The sequence below is a fragment of the Manis javanica genome, chromosome 6 (genome assembly GCF_040802235.1).
Source record: "Manis javanica isolate MJ-LG chromosome 6, MJ_LKY, whole genome shotgun sequence".
NCBI lineage: Eukaryota > Metazoa > Chordata > Mammalia > Pholidota > Manidae > Manis > Manis javanica.
In genome coordinates, this window is record NC_133161.1 from 140,238,063 (window position 1) to 140,255,567 (window position 17,505).

At 38.9% G+C, this 17,505-nt stretch overlaps 1 protein-coding gene across 1 annotated transcript; it reads left to right on the forward strand.

Annotated features, from left to right (window-relative positions):
- Positions 1-9,312: 9,312 nt before the first annotated feature.
- On the forward strand, positions 9,313-16,025 carry LOC108387717 (olfactory receptor 8B4). Its single transcript, XM_017646068.3, has 2 exons — positions 9,313-9,327; positions 15,093-16,025. Exons 1-2 carry the CDS (start codon positions 9,313-9,315, stop codon positions 16,023-16,025), a joined length of 948 nt encoding a protein of 315 aa, XP_017501557.3.
- The last annotated feature ends 1,480 nt before the right edge of the window (positions 16,026-17,505 follow it).

The window sequence follows — 17,505 nt, forward strand, 5'->3', positions numbered from 1 at the left end:
GATGGGGCAACACTTAGGAAAGGGCCTTTTCTCCTTCCATGGATGGTTCAGGTTCCATTGGTTACATGGGAGGAAATTTTAATTCTTTCTCAAACTAGTTTATCCTTCTCATTTTATGTGTCCTTTTTAAGAAGATTCTTAAAACTACAGGATACTGACCTTAAGGATCATTTAATTCTGTTCTCTCACAGTTCTGAGAATACATACAGGCTTGTGTACCTTCCCCAAAGCCACTTGGTCACTAAGCAGTAGAACTGTGACTCGGATCTAGGCCCTCGATTTCTAATAGTGGTTGCTTCCCACTGTGGTTCACTTTCTCCCTCCATCAGCCCTAGAAGGTTTCATTTCAAATGTGAGCTGGTCTAGGATGCTAAAATCTCTTTCTGTCTACAGAAATTCCATCCAACTTTTTCAAGGGCTAATTTTAAATGCCACATTTTTGCAAGAAGGTAGGAGGTAGATAATTTTGTTGAGATGGTCTTGTCTAAATGACCAGACAAATTCTTGAAGAATATGGCAGAGTGTACAGAGGATGTGCACTAGGACCCAGAGAACAGCAAGCACGGCACCTCCTGAGACAGTGGCATGGAGCTTCAGGGACTTGGACTTTAAAGTATTTCGCGACGCTGGGAGAAACACGTTCTTGAAAATGTCAAGGTTATAAAGTATTGGATCTGGGAATTATGTCACACCCAGTCATTTCCTTGATTTCTAACTGTGCTTTAAAGCCAGGGTTGGAAGTCTGAAGCTCAGGGTGGTCAGCTAAGAATGGGGCTTCTGGTTGGGTTAGGTCGTTGTAGCATCAGCAGGTGAGATCAGAGGCAGGAGGAGTGTATGGTTGTGAAACTGAGTTCCCTGACATCCAGTTGGGTTACAGTGTCAGTAACTGAATGCCTGTTTCCTATCCCGTTACAGTAACTGTTTCCTCCTTTGTCTCTTCACACCTAGGACTGGTAATGTGTCCCTGGCGTTGCAAGCTAACCTTCTGTGGTTTTCCCCAACCACCCCTTTGCCTACGTCCATGTAAATGGTTCCCTTGTTATATTTTTCAATTACTTTGTTTCAGCCGATCATCTGTCTTTTGCTGGGATCCTGACTGACATACCTTCCAGTGTGGATGGGAGGATTGTGTAGTTAAGTTTGTAAATCCATAGGATCTGAGAGACTGGGACAGTAGAGAGGGGCACAGCATAAAGAATCAGAGAAATGAGGGAATTGGAGGGTAGAGCAAAATTTGAACCTTCACTTTATTATACTCAGTAGCTATGTGACATTAAGTGAATTACCTGATGTCTCTTTCTTTATCTTTAGGAACTTTTTTTGCAGGATTATTGACAGAATTAAATGCCAGCACTCAGCAAATTTTCATTCCATCTCTGATAGATCCTCTTGCTCTTAATATTAGCGTTTCCACTAATTTATTGTGGCCTATTATTATTTTATATTGTTGTTTCATACTTCTGGGCTCATGCTTGCTTCTATGAAAAATGATTTTGTTCTGCCAGATTATTTCTACATTCTATTTATAATACTAGACATTTGTATGTTGACTAGACAGTATACGTTCACAGTATTAAAATGATTACCAAAAAGCCCTCAGTGAAAAGAAGTCCCCCTTTACTCCAGCTTTCGGGGCCTCCTGTACTCACTACAGGTCCATCACTGTTGTTTGTTAGTGGTATGTTTTAAGACTTTTTCTGTGCCCAGTGCTTGCCCGTATATACACTCTATCTTGTCCTCATTTTAAAAATCTATGAGAGCTGCTTTAAAATGTATCTACTGATGACAATTAATTAGAAGAGAAAAGAAAAAAGGGTTGTTACTGGATAAATGAATAATGACAAAAAGCAGAAAAAATGCATAGGAAGGGTGGTGGGTAGCCAAAAAGGGACAGAGAAGGGAATATTGTATTAACAAGGTAGCATCAGCTCTGGTTACAAAAGCGTGTGTCCCAGGACACAGCTCACAGCAAGAATTGTTTTTTTTTCTCATCTCTTGCCTCAAATTCAATTTTCATGATGACATAGAATTTTACCATATGGATGTTTTATATCTAATCAATAATTTTCTCCTATTGTGTATTATTTTTGTTTTTCCAAATTATAAATAATACTTAATTAAAAGAGCTATTCATTAATCTTTGAGTTTTTCCCCTAATTAGGATATATTTCTAGACATGGAATTACTAAATTAAGCAAAATTCTTGAATATTATTCCAGAATTCCTGCTTGAAAGTTTATCTCAATGTATACTCACACTTGCAGCATAAATTTACTCAGATCATCTATTCTTGGCCAGATTCTGTACTAGTAAGGATGTTACTTATGAAAACAGGTTACCTTTACTTTTAATGGTGATGGTTTTTATATTATGGTCTCTTCCTTTTATATCCTTTTTCTTTCTATTTCCTAACTACTTGTGGTATCTGGATGGATAAAAGAAAAGAGGGAACAAAATTGAAAATGTTTTCTTCCACTTTTTTTTCCCCTTATATACTCCCTACAGGGGAGGAAAATATTTTTCCTTTCCCTTTCCAGGTTCTTGGTTGAGATCTCCCTGCTCCTCTGCCCTGTAATAAAAGATTGATTATCAAGAGAAAACAAACAGAAGTTTAATGACACGTGTACCTACTGTATACATAGCAGATGCCCAAGAAAAATGAGTTCCTCCCCCAAATGACCCAAGCCACCACCTGAAATACCACGTCCAGCTACAGACAAATGACGTTGGGAGTGGGAGGAGCAGTCAGGAGGCCATCCGGCAAAGCACACGAAAGAAGGGAGTGGTTGTTTTGCAGATTTAAATCGCCATCTGCTCCGCTCCACTGATAAGAGTTTCTAGAGACCTAGTCATCCTCTTTTTCCTGATACAGAGAGGCGGGCGCCCTGACAAACAGATTTCTCTTATAAATGCAGAATTCTCTCACACAAGGGCAATATCTACTCAGTTTTCAGAGCTTCTATGTCTGCTGCTTCTGAAAAATAATCAGCTCCAGATAATTCTTCTGCCAAACAAATATATTTCGGGGTGGCAAATTGTACTCCCCTTCATTCGCTTGCTTCTCTTGTCTTTTTCTTGGCTTGATCATATTTCGGGTAATCTTTTTGAGCCAAGGAAAGGGAAGCCACTCTGGAGCCTTTACCTTTGTGATAATCTACTGTGAGGAATCTTTCTGGAATCTCTTTCTTCTGCATCTCTCTTGGGTTCAATGCCCCTGCTCTGTGTTCTCAGGCACACTTCACTTAACCTAGTAAGTGCTGGTCAAAATGGGGGAGGGGGCATTTGTTCACTTTTCCTGTTATTTGTTGGCTGGTATTCTGTCAGGATGAACTTTCTTTCTTCTGTATGTTATTTATTTATCCATTCATTCACTCATTCATTAACTGATTCATTTGTATCGTGGTGGACTTGTGCATTCTAAGCTCACTCAGTGGGCTATGATTCACTGTCATTCTTTACTTTGATGCTGTTTGTCCCCGATTTGTCCAGTGGGAGCCTCTTCACACTCCAATATCTTTTTAATGTATTTCTATCAGATTTTGAGCACTTTGTTACTTCCTGGCAAAACAATATATTTCAGGCTCATTCTGCACTTTCTCTGCCCAGGGCACTGGTTCTATGTAGAGAGGAATGGTGTTTAAAACCAAGATGTGAATTATATGTAGAATGAGCTGCATTAATGTAATTGTGCAAGCAGGTATTTAATGGGAGAAAAGTCATGTCTGTAAAATACTCCTTTATCTGTTTTTTCCTTGAGGACACCTGTCTGTGTACAAGTGATACCCTTGCTCTCTGTGAATGGGCCAATGCTCTGTGTCCAAAAGTCCATGATTCCCAAGTATCTTCTGTGGTCCCCTGCTCACCATTTTTACCTGCTCTGAGACAATTTTCTCAGGTTCCCACCAGTGTCTGGTGAGACCACATGGAAGGAAGAATTAGGCCTGGAGTGGGAGGGAGAAAAGCCCCAAGACTCTTGCCCACACAATTTAGTTATACATGCCATTCAACCTGGGCTCCTTAAAGATAAGACTCTTTATCCCATCCACTCCCTCCCCATGATCACCCTCCCCATTTTAGACTAACTTTCCAGACTACCATTATCAGAGAATACAGGTGGACAAGGGCTTCACAGGCAGGAGACTCATATTCTTCAAATCCTAATCATTTTGGAACCTTTATGTTCCATGAATTGACATACAAGTTCTAATTTTATCTTCTTTGCAAGTATATGGGATAATTATCCCTGTGTCACAGAAGAGTAAACTGAGGCTTAGAAAAGTTAAGCACTTTGCCTAAGATTGTACAGATAGTGGTGGAGTAAAGAATTGAATTTAGATGATCTGACTCTACAGCCCATACTCTTAACACCTGCTTTCTTCCCGAGGCTCAATCTGGGGGTATAAGAAGTAGCACATGTGATACACATATATTCATCTTGTGCAATGTCCAAGTTCCTGCTGCCTTTGAACTGAACAGTCCATTCACTCACCGTCATTTGGAAACAAGTTGACAAAATGATATATCAAGGGAAGGACATTAATGATTTTTCTCCTTGCTTAAATGCTGAGCTACTAGGGTCAGGAATGTTCATGCAGGTGAGACCTGCTGAACTGCTGTAATGCGGATGGTGCAGTAATATATTTAGAAAATGCTCATTGAGATAATATCCCCAACTTCAGTCCGGTGATACAACACATGAAGAGAACTTAATGCCTGACAAACATAGAAGGTGCTAAATAAAGTTTGAACGAATCCCCAGTGAGGCCTTAAAATATTAAATTATGCAGTGTTCTGTCCTTAATTTAGTTTTCAAAAATAATTTTTGTTAAATTTGTTAAAGCAATGCTCAACTATTGAAGGAACATGTAAAAGTAGAGATAAGCAAAAGATTAAAAAGAAAATGCATGATTCTGTCACCTAGAGACAACTACTCAGGATATTAGTGTACATTCTTTTAGGGTACTTTTCTGTGTGCATAGTTGTGATGGCTTAGACTACTCTGCAAAACACAGATGCGATTAAGTATGATTTTGTGCTTTTTATTTTTCATTCTGTGACATATTGTAAATAGTTTTCCATGTGATTAAATATGTATCTAAATCATGATTTTTAATGACTACACTCATGTTTAAAGCTGTAAGGAGAGTGGAATGATGAAAAATGCTTATTGCATGGAAAGAATTGTTTCCTCTTTTCAAAGAGCTTGTTAACAGTGCTGTGTTCATTTGATGATCTGAAATTCTTTTTCTAAATTCTGAGAGTAGCTTTCTCTTTGATATATTCTTAGTATCAAATTCTGCATACTCCTCCCACCACCTTAGTTCAGATCTCCCAGTCTCTAGTATCATGCTTCCCCACTTCATCCTTCACCAAAAGTCAAAAGGCAAGTCTGGAAATGCTAGCCTCATTTTTGCTGGGCACATCACTTTCCCTAGGGAAGGATAAGCCTCTGTGTCCTAGGCAGGTAAATAAAAAAGCAACCCTTTCTCTTTCCCCTTGTTGGCCCCATTCCAACCCCAAGGAAAGGGAGAGTTTACAGGATTGGTAAGATATTGGAATAATAAATTTATAATGTGGCTCAGTGTGGCCCATCCTCTTCCTATGACCCCACTCCACATTTCTACTTAGGACAGGCACATTCTCAGGATGACCACTCATTTCTTCTATTTGTGGCCTTTCTCCTTTATGGAGAAGACCTGTTGTCCAGCTCAGTCTAAACTTGGATTCATTAATTTAGTCTGTGGTGTGCAATGGGGGTATTGCAAGGTCCTATTGCAGATATATGTCCAAGATGGGTTTTTCTATCAACTTTATCCACAATAAAAACATAGTTTTTTGTTTGCTTTTTCTGTCTGACTTCTGCGTCTAATTTCTCAATTGACTACAGACCCAGAGAGGGAAGAGGGAGATGATTTATTCTCACCACTAACCATTCTCAACTGTTTCTACCCCTCCACCCCCTCCACATATACAAGTATTCAAGTCTCAGTGTCATTTGCCATCCCCCAGATTGGCAGTGTTTTTGTCCATGAACTCTTGCATTTCCTTTTGTGATTCCCTTTGCTCAGAATGTCCTCCTGATTTTCTTCTCTGGCAACATTCTATTTATCATTCCAAACTAATAGCAATGCATTTCTAAATCCATATCATCAAACAGATTGTGTATTGCCATAGTAACAATGTAATAATTGGAGACTGTTTCTGAATAAAGATAAGGCATAAAGTAACCTATTAAAAAATCAAAGATATACTTTCTATAATATTGTGTAATGACTTAAGAGTAAAATTACTTTCCAAGTCTTAAAAAGCATGCACAAAGCCATTCTATGTATTGCTTTTATAAGCAATCTCAAGACAATAAAGTGAATAGAATCCATGAAAAACAGAACCATATCATAACACCAAACAATTTAAATACATACTAGCTATGTAATTATTAATAAAATAATTACTACACCGTTAACTTCCTTAGATGTTAAACAGAATCCCTTTTATTATTATTATTATTATTTTATTATTTCTTTTCTATGGCCCATTATTGTATTGAAAGAGCTGGCCAGATAATTCACTGAATCATTTCTGTATAGCCAGCAAAGTTGATTATTCATTCTACTGAACAGCATAGTTTACCTTATTAAAGAGAAAGAGGAGTCACTGAAGAACTGAAGCTTTTATCAACTGTTCAAGAAAATGAAGAATCATCTCTGGAAGGAGGAATGTTTGTTCATTTATCCTCCAAAACACACTTCCCTGAAGGGAGAAATCATTCAAAATAGAGTAAAACTGTGAGGAAGAGTTTTTCACAGCCCTTCTGAAGATGATGTTGGCAGTTGTGTCTGCCTTACTGGGATATGGGAGTTTCCCCATGGCCTGGAATGCGTTCCCTGTCTCCACTCCCTGCCTACAGCCCCTTAATCTCCAATCCCTAATACAACAGTCAGAGTTCAACTGCAAACAGCAGACATTGGTTCTGGTTAACTTTGGCAAAAAGGGGAGTTAATTGTTAAGAAATGGGATAAATTCACAGAATTTCAGGGCAGGCTGGGGAACCAGCTTTTGGAGTCAGGCAGGACCTAGGAGAAGCCAGATTGTGGAACTGAAGCCAAGTTACACTACAGAACCATCTGGTTAGACTGCTGGTGCCACCAACACCTGACATTTATTATTAGTTGGTAGATGTTTTTTTGGTCTTTCTTTGTCTTTGCCAGAATGAAATATAGATTGTTCCTGTTTCTTTCTACTACTTTCTCCAGACACAGAGTCTTTCATGGGAACATCTGAGGCTGAGCTCAGGTCTTATGTTCTCTGAAGAGACTTCACAGAAAAAGGCCAAGTCCTGACTCCTAACAAGGCTCACACAAGGGCAGATCCTCAAACTCAGAATGAGTGCCAGCGATGGACAGTAACAAACAGACAACTACTTTTATCCCTACTTACTTTTATTTATAAACCTGAATTTCGCTCCCTCACAGAGGCCTTCACTGATCCTCCAGACTCAGTACAGCCCCCCATTAAATGGTGTCACAGCACCCCATAACTTCTATCTATACATTTACATTTCTAATTAGTTATGTGTAAGTATCTGTTTACTCTATATTTCTACATCTAGATTACATATTTGACTGTGTCTGTTTTTAGTGTTGCTTTATTCTTAGAGCAAAACACAGGACCTAGAATGTAATAAATACATGGAGGCTAACCAATATGTTTCTAAATAATCAATGGATCAATGAACAAGTCAAATTAGAAATCAAATTATATATGGAAACAACATAATGGTTCAAAATATATGGGATGTAGCAAAAGCAGTTCTAAGATATAAATACATAACAATACAGGCCTATCTCAAGAAACAAGAACAATCCCAGATGAACAGTCTAAACTCACAACTAAAGCAACTAGTAAAAGAAGAGCAAATGGAACCAAATTCAGGAGAAGGAGGGACAAAATAAAGATCAGAACAGAAATAAATATAGAATAATAAAACAATAGAAAAAAATCAATGAAACCAAGATCTGGTTCTTTGAGAAGATAAATAAAATACCTAGCCAGACTTACCAAGAAAAAAAGAGAGAGGACATAAACAAAATCAGAAATGAAAAAGGAGAAGTTACAACTGACACCACAGAAATATTATTATTAGAATTATTAGAAAATCCTATGAAAAATTATATATCAATAAATTGGACAACCTAGAAAATATGGACAAATTTCCAGAAAAATACAACCTTCCAAGACTGATCCAGGAAGAGACAGAAAAATCTGAACACACCAATTGCCAGTAACAAAATTGAATTGGTAATAAAAAAAAATCTGAACAAATAAAAGTCCAGGATAAGATGGCTTCATAGGTGAAACTTTTCTATCAAATATTTAAACAGAAGCTAATTCCCATCCTTATTAAAGTATTCAAAAAATAGAAGAGGATGAAATACTTCCAAACTCATTCTATCAGGCCAGTACTACTCTAACACCAAAATCAGACAAAGATACTACAAAAAAAGAAAATTATTGACCAACATCCCTACTGAACATAGTTGTAAAAATCCTCAATAAAATATTAGCAAACCAAATTAAAAAAATACACCAAAAGGATCATCCATCACTATCAAGTAGGATTTATTCCAGGGATGCAAAGATGGTGCAATATTCATAAATCAATCATTGTGATATGCTGCATTAAGAAAAGGAAATTTAAAACCCATATGATCATCTCAATAGATATTGAAAAGGCTTTTGACTAAATTCAACACCCATTCATGATAAAAACTCTCAACAAAATGGGTAGAGGGAACATACCTCAACATAATAAAGGCCATACATGACAAACCTACAGCTGACATCATGCTCAATGGTGAAAAGCTGACAGCTTTTCCTCTAAGATCAGGAATAAGACAAATATACCCACTCTTAGCACTTTGATTCAACATAGTACTGGAAGTTCTAGCCAAAGCAATCAGACAAGATAAAGAGATAAAAAGCATCCCATCTAAATTGGTAAGAAGTAAGGATCCAAAACTTTCAGATGACATGATACTGTATATGGAAAACCCTAAAATCTCTGCCAAAACACTTTTAAAACTAATAACTGGATTAGGCAAAGGTGTAGGATACAAAACCAATGTAAAGAAATCTGCTGCATTCCTACATACTAACAATGAACTAGCAGAAAGAGAAATGAGGAAACAATTTCAATACAACTGCACCAAAAAGAATAAAATACTTAGGAATAAACCTAACCAAGGAGGTAAAAGACCTGTCTTCTGACAACTGTAAGACACTGATGAAAGAAACTGAAGAAGACACAAATCAATGGAAATCTACCCAGTGTTCATGGATAGGAAGAATTAATCTTATCAAAATGGCCATGCTGCCCAAAGCAATTTACAGATTCAATGCAATTATTATCAAAATACCAATTATATTTCTTCAATAAACTATAGTAAATAATGCAAAAATTCATATGGAACTACAAAAGATCTTGAATAGCTGAAGCAATCTTGATAAAGAAGAACATAGCTGGGGGTATTATGCTTTCTGACTGCAAGCTATACTACAAAGCTATAGTAATCAAAACAGTATGGTACTGGCACAAGAACAGATCCATAGACCAACAGAACAGAATAGAGAGGCCAGATATGAGTCCATACATATATGGTCAGTTAATACATGATAAAAGTGCCATGAATATACAATGGGGAAAAGACAGTCCCTTCAATAACTGGTATTGGGAAAACTGGAGAAATACATACCAGAGAATGAAACTGGATTATTTTCTAACTCTACATAAACTCAAAATGGATTAAAGACCTACATTTAGAAGACAATAGGGAAACATCTCTAGAACATAATCATGAGCAATTTTTTTCTGTAGACATTCCCAGAAACAAAAGAAAAAATGAACAAGTTGTACTACATCAAAATAAAAAGCTTCTGTACAGAAAAGAACACCATGAATAGCACAAAAGGGCATCCTACTGTATGGGAGAATATATTCATAAATGATTTATCCAATAAGGGGTTAGAATCCAAAATATATAAATAACTCATATACCTCAACACTACAAAAACTAATAACCCCATTAAAGAATGGGTGGAGGACCTGAGACATTTTTCAAGAGAAGACATACAGATGGCCAACAGGCACATGAAAAGATGCTCTACATCATTAATCATCAGAGAAATGCAAATCAGAACCACAATGAGATATCACTTCACACAGGTCAGAATGACTGTCATCCAAAAGACAAGAAATAACAAGTGTTGGCAATGGTGTGGAGAAAAGCGAACCTTCCCTCAGTGTTGTTGGCAATGTAAATTGGTACAGCCACTGTGGAAAGCAGTATGGAGTTTCCCCAGAAAAGGAGAAAGAGAAAACCAGTAACTCCACTTCTAGGAATTTACCCAAATAAAACAAAATCCTTGACTGGAAAAGATATGCACCCCTATGTTTATTGCCACATTATTTACACGAGCCACAATGTGGAAGCAACCGAAGTGACCATTAACAGATTAACGGATAAAGAAGAAATGGTATATATACACAATGGAGTATTTTTCGGCCATACAAAAGAAAGAAATCTTGCCATTTGTGACAACATGGATGAACCTAGAGGGTGTTATGCTAAGTGAAATAAGGCAGGCAGAGAAAGACAAATCCCATATGATTTCACTTATATGTGGAATCCAAAAACAAACAAAACAAAATTAACAAACAGTAGTGGACTCAAACACACTGAGAAGGAACTTGTGATTACCATGGGATAGAGGTTTGGGTGGGCAGGTGGGGTAGCTGAGGGGGATAATGAAGCACAAAATCTCAGTCAGAATATAAATTGGTCACGGGGATGGAAGTGCAGCATGGAGAATATAGTCAATGGTTCTGTAACATCTATGTCAACAGATGGTAACTACACTAGTTGGGGTGAGGATTTAATAATGTATGTAACTGCTGAATACATTTACAACATCCCTTACAACACTGTATACTTGAAACCAATATAATATTGTATATAAACTATAGTTCAGTAAAATGGGGGGAAATGTAGTGGATAAGAAATTATATGTTCTAAAAAGAAATATCTATTTTTTTCATAATAATAAACCTTAAAACCATTAAATATGGAACTGGAAGAAGATTTCCCAAGTAGTAAGGGGGAACTGGACAAAATAATCCAGACCTGTACCAGAAATTACCCTGGCCATTTCTACTGAGTATTTTTCCTGATGTCCACTCACTATCATGCAGACCCTACACAGCCTCTGGTTCACCACAACACTGGATAAATGACCATAAGCTTGTCCTGTAGTGTATCTTGAGACAAGGCCAGAGGGTTCCGATATGACTGTCCTAGAGGCTAGGGGATGACAAAAGAGAAGAGAAGAGAAGAGGAGAGAGAGAGAGAGAGAGAGAGAGAGAGAGAGAGGAGAGAGAGAAAGAGAAATTCCAGGTCCTTGCCTAGATGCAAGGGTAGGGAACATAGCACCATCTCTTTATTGGAGTGTCAGTCCCATTGTGCCAAGAGCATGTGGGATGCAAGATGTGTGTGTGTGTGTGTGTGTGTGTGTGTGTTTGTGTGTGTGCGCGCAATGGAATATTATTCAGTCATAAGAAGAAAACAAATCCTACCATTTGCAACAACATGGATGGAGCTAGAGGGTATTATGCTCAGTGAGGTAAGACAGGCAGAGAAAGACAAGTACCAAATGATTTCACTCATATGTGAAGTATAAGAACAAAGAAAAACTGAAGGAACAAAACAGCAGCAGAATCACAGAACCCAAGAATGGACTAACAGTTACCAAAGGGAAAGGGACTGGGATGATGGGTGGAAGGGAGGGATAAGGGCAGGGAAAAAGAAAGGGGGCATTATGATTAGCATGTATAGTATTGTGGGGGGTGGTATGGGGAGGGCTGTACAACATAGAGAAGACTGGTGGTGATTATACAGCATCTTGCTACCCTGATGGACAGTTACTGTAGTGGGGTGTGTGTGTGGGACTTGGTGAGGGGGGGAGCCTGGTAAACATAGTGTTCTTCATGTAATTGTAGATTAATAACAGCAAAAAAAAAAAGATGTGTGTGTGTGTATGTTGGTATGGACGTCTTTGTAAAAAAATAATCTGCCTCACACATGCACATTGTAGAGTGGTTATAAACATAATATTATATTAGAAAACAAAATGCCAAGCACCCTGTAGTTGATCCATATGCATTTTTTCCTTGAATTTTAAGAAACACAGGATAGGTAAGATATGAAAGTGGTGATTTTTGCATGTGCTACCATACTGAGTTGTTGTTTAGTCAGTAAATCCCCATTCTACAAATGAGGGAATTAAGGATGTTTAGTGATTTTAGTGTTAAAGTAGCTTGGTAGGATCATTTATTAAAGTATTGATTTGTTTTTGTTCTTCCTTTGTTTTAAGTAACTCCTTAAGTGTAACATAAGGATGCACAGCTTGATGAATTTTTATAAACTGGACACACCCATGGGACCAGCACCCCTGTGAGAAATAGAATATTGCCAGCACCCCTGATACATCCTTACTAGCCTTTTCCATTCCCTAGCCCCTGACTGACACCCCAATAATAACTGCTATCTGACTTCTAACACCAAAGATTAGTTTCCTTATTTTTGAACTTCACACAAATGGAATCATAAAGTATAACACTTATGCTTGGCTGCTTTTCCTCCATGATATTTGTGACATTTGTCTATGATATTAATTTTCAGGGCAATATGGAATTTTATTTTATTAATATCACACAATTTCTTATCCAGTCTATAGCTGATTGACATTTGGGTTGTTCTCAGCTTTCAGCTATTGTGTGAAATGGTGCTGTGAACCTTCTTGGCATGTCTTTAGTTAAATATGTGTACTTATTTTTATTGGGTATAAACCTAGGAATAGACTTGGTAGGTCAAATGTATATAAATGTCCAAGCTTGTTAAATACTACTAATAAATTTAAAGCACCATTTATAACAATACCCAGCAATGTTGCACCATTGGTTACAAAGTAAAATTGTGCTAATGTTTATTCCTTGTGCCTGTGTAATTCCTCTCCTTTATTCCCCTTCTACCTACTGTAGGCAGGTAGCTAGGGGTTTGTATTTCTTTGCTTTAGGGTTTTTGGCTAGGCATAAATCAGAAACAGCTTGCAGTTAATACCCTTCCCATTTTTGAAGCCTAAATCTACTGAAGAGATAGTACTGGTTGCAGGAAGAGTATGTTGAGTTAAGGAGAACTTTGAGGGCAAGGAGTGTGGAATACAAAGAGAAACTCCCTCAGTCACAACGGGGTTGCAGATCAGTGGGTGCAGGAGACAGCAGAGGCCAGAGGACCTGAATGGCTGCTTATACTCACTTTAATAGGACAACCATACAATTTGTTATCCAAATCCGGACACTTTTGAGAGGGTGTGCTGTTGATAATTATGCAGGGGTAATTGATGTAAATCAGGATCGTTCCAGGCAAACTGGGATTATTTTAGGCAGTCTCATGGACACTTAGAAATGCAGTTGCTCATGTGTCTTTGACTGTTTCTCAGAATATTCATGTAGCAGATCATATGGAGAATAACTTTGTCATTTTGAGAATGGCAGGATTAAAACCTTCAGGTACATCTGTTATCCCTTAGCCTGCATACATCTACAGAGTAACTTCACGCAGGTCTGTGTGTGCTTCCTTGCATATGTGATGTGATATTTTCAACTCCTCATACATAGTAAAGGCCTGTCTGTGGCCTTTGCAGCTGCAGGAGGTGGTCTTTGTGATGGTGTGGTGTCTCCACTCTTCTGAGCAGCTCATGGTGCTAGAAACATTCTGTCTGAGGTGCTTTCTGTAACACCTACAACTCTTATTTTGTCTTATTCTCAAAGGTCCCTTTGAAAATTTGGAAGTGGTGGCTAATGTAAGTTAGTTTTGGGCTACTCTCCCTTAAAATCAAGTTCAAAATTTAATAAAAGGGAGGAAAAATGAGCCCCCCAATCTCAGCACAGAATGGAATAAAGTCCCTGGAGTAAAGGGGAAGTATGAGTAGAATACCTGAGTCCCAAGATGCTGGGTAACATTATAATCCTGGCTGTTAACAAAGACAGTGGAATTTCTTCCCTGTAGGGACAAGTCTCTGAGAAATTCCCATGGGGAAATTGTGTCTCATCAGGTCCCTGAAATCATCAAGTAGCATAAAGTTCTTCATGATATGCAGCTGGGGTTCTGGTGAAAATGAGGGTAATAATTTTTGCTGTGAAGTTGATGTAGACCATCTGGGAAACTCCACAAGCAGAGACATTGGTCTATTTCTAGAGCACCTTGGAGACTAAGGTCTGTAAAAGGTCTGGTTCCAGCACAAAAGGAATCAGAAAAGCTAATACTTGAGGCTGTCTGCTTTATGCACCCATACCATTTTCTCCTTTGTGTTAATGGAAAAAGAGATTGCAAAAGGCCCAACACTGAGGAGGCCAGGGAAAAGAAAGGTGGATGTCTGAATCCTGTCCTTCCTGAAGGTTTTCTTTTAAATCTACAACCAACAGGTCTGGGATGTATTGATTCCTTTCCTGCTTTCAACACTGACTCGGACATCAGAAGGAGTGAAGGGGCTTAGAGGAAGCAGGTGGGATGTGCAGACATGATAGGGGACACTACTGGCTTTCTCTTGGGTGGGAACCCCATAGCTGGTTGGGAGAGAGAGGCAGAGAACAGGTGGAGACAATGGGGTGCATGAGAGCTCCTGTCTTGAGTCTGATGCGGTGGGCTTGGGTTGTACCTCTGGCTCTTGGTGCGTCTTTTTGAGAGTCCTTGGGCAGCCAATTCAGGGTTTCCCTCTCCTCATCTCTCAAGAGTGGACAGAATTCTTGCTGCCCATGCTAACAGACTCTAGCATGGACTCATGATACACCTAGGGGAGCTGAGAGATATATATATACACATAGCCACAGACACATTGACAACAGCTTTGGGGAACACAGATGAGAGAAGACAGGAAAAAGAGAGGGGCATCCATGCACTGGCTCATCTTCCATCAGCCATGCTTGTGCCTGTTATCAATCTATGCATCTTCTCCTTGTTTCCACGACAGCTCCCCGGAAGAGAATGACTCGCAGAAACAGCTCCTCAGTGACTGAGTTTATTCTTGTGGGATTATCAGAACAACCAGAGCTCCAGATCCCACTCTTCCTCCTGTTCTTAGGGTTCTATGTGTTTACTGTGGTAGGCAACTTGGGGTTGATCACCTTGATTGGGCTGAATTCTAGCCTTCACACTCCAATGTACTTTTTCCTCTTCAACTTGTCTTTTATAGATCTCTGTTATTCCTGTGTGTTTACCCCCAAAATGCTGAATGATTTTATGTCAGAAAACATCATCTCTTATGTGGGATGCATGACTCAACTATTTTTCTTCTGTTTCTTTGTCAATTCTGAATGCTATGTGTTGGTTTCAATGGCCTATGATCGCTATGTGGCCATCTGCAACCCTTTGCTGTACATGGTCACCATGTCCCGCCAGGTCTGTGCTCTACTGATGTTTGGTTCATATATGATTGGGTTTGTTGGGGCCCTGGCCCACACTGGAAGCATGCTGAGGCTGACCTTCTGTGATTCCAACATCATCAACCATTACCTGTGCGAGGTCCTCCCCCTCTTGTCGCTGTCTTGCACCAGCACCCATGTCAATGAACTGGTGTTTTTTATTGTTGTGGGAGGGGTCATCACAATATCCAGCATCAGCATTTTCATCTCTTATGCCTTGATTCTCTCCAATATCCTCCGTATACCTTCTGCTGAGGGCAGGTCCAAAGCCCTCAGCACATGTGGCTCCCACATAATTGCTGTTGCTCTGTTTTTTGGGTCAGGGGCTTTCACCTATTTGACAAACTCATTTTCTGGATCTACAGCCCAGGGCAAATTTGCTTCAGTCTTCTACACCAATGTGGTTCCCTTGCTTAACCCTTTGATCTACAGTTTGAGGAATAAGGATGTTAAACTTGCCCTGGGCAAAACCCTGAAAAGAGTGCTCTTCTGATGGTTCTGTTTGTAGTGATTGGTAAGCATCATTTGCAACTTTTAAAAAATTTTTTATCTACAGGTAGAGAGAATCTAATTTTTTTCTCAAATAGGGTCTTCTCTCCACGTAAAAAAATTGTTAACCCTCTTGCTTATACTTGAGGATTATACTATTTTGAACTGGGTTCACTGCATGCAACTTAGCATCTATTAAGTGTCTACTGTTTACTCTACTCTATACTAGGCCCAAGAGATGGATAGGTGAGGTCCTATGCCTTTCACCTTTTTCTTGGTTGGATAAATGGGTTTATTCAAGCAATATTTCTGGCTGGGAGATGGGGTAGGGAGTGGTAAGAGGGTCCAGGAGAGGGAATTTATTTTTTCATATTTTATTTCAGTTATGGGAGCAGCCTTACCAAAGACCAAATGTAGATATTTTGATGCCATAGGTAAGATGGTCTGTCAGCTTCTAGAGAGGTTGCTTGTCCAGGATGATTGTAAATCACCTCTTTCATATACATACACATACACAAAAGAGAAAGCCTTGACAAAAGTTCTTTACATGGTCTGAAAAGTAAACATAAATCTAAACTAAAATCTTTCATTTCCAAGTTTCAAAACTCTTAGGCCTTGGAATAGTAACCATGGGGTAGGTGGTCATGTAACTGGGCCAGTTACTTAGGCTCTGGATGCTAAGGCTGAGAACAAAAGAACAAAGGAGAAATTACATGAATTTACATGATTATGGTAATTGTTTTCTCTGTCCTGCCTTGGAGATACTGTGTATGTGACAGAGCATTTAGGAAAATTCTTATTCTTTAAAGTAGATTTAGACTTTACTACCTTTAAGAATGTGTGTGTATGCACGCATTACAGTTAACTATTAGAGAATCAGTAAGAAAGAGGAATTATATTATACTTGCAGGGGGACTTGAAAGGGATTCAGATTTTTGGTGACAAAGACCACTCTGTGCTACTCTGCTGAAGATTCTGCTGTTCTCTATTGAATGGCTCAGACTTCAAGGAATTCCTCATAAAGTGCTCTGAGTATGGGAGGGAAGGTGAACCAAGGGCCAGGACAACCCATGTGGATAGATGGGAGGGTGGAGACTCATGGTGTGGTCAGAACGATGGGTCAATTTCTGAGTAGAGTCTAGGGCCCAGGGTGTCCCTGGTGAGACCTTCTATGAAAAGTATTTGCTACTTTTCCTTCAGATATGGGGATAGTCACAGAAAGTCCTGAATCTGCATATTTTGCTTTGCTTATATTTCCCTGACTCTTCCATAAAATCGGATAGTTGCACAGTTTGTGTTATAAGAAACAAGGCAGCAAAGAGAAGCCAGACCTTCCTCCCATTTACTTTTCTGCTGACACTTGTCGGGAAGTAGCAGCATTATATCGAGAAGAGATGTAGCTCGAGTGTTCCAGGTCATGGCCAGAAGCAAGACACACTGAGATGTTGCTCAGAGCAGCACGGAGAAGCATGTAACAGCACGGA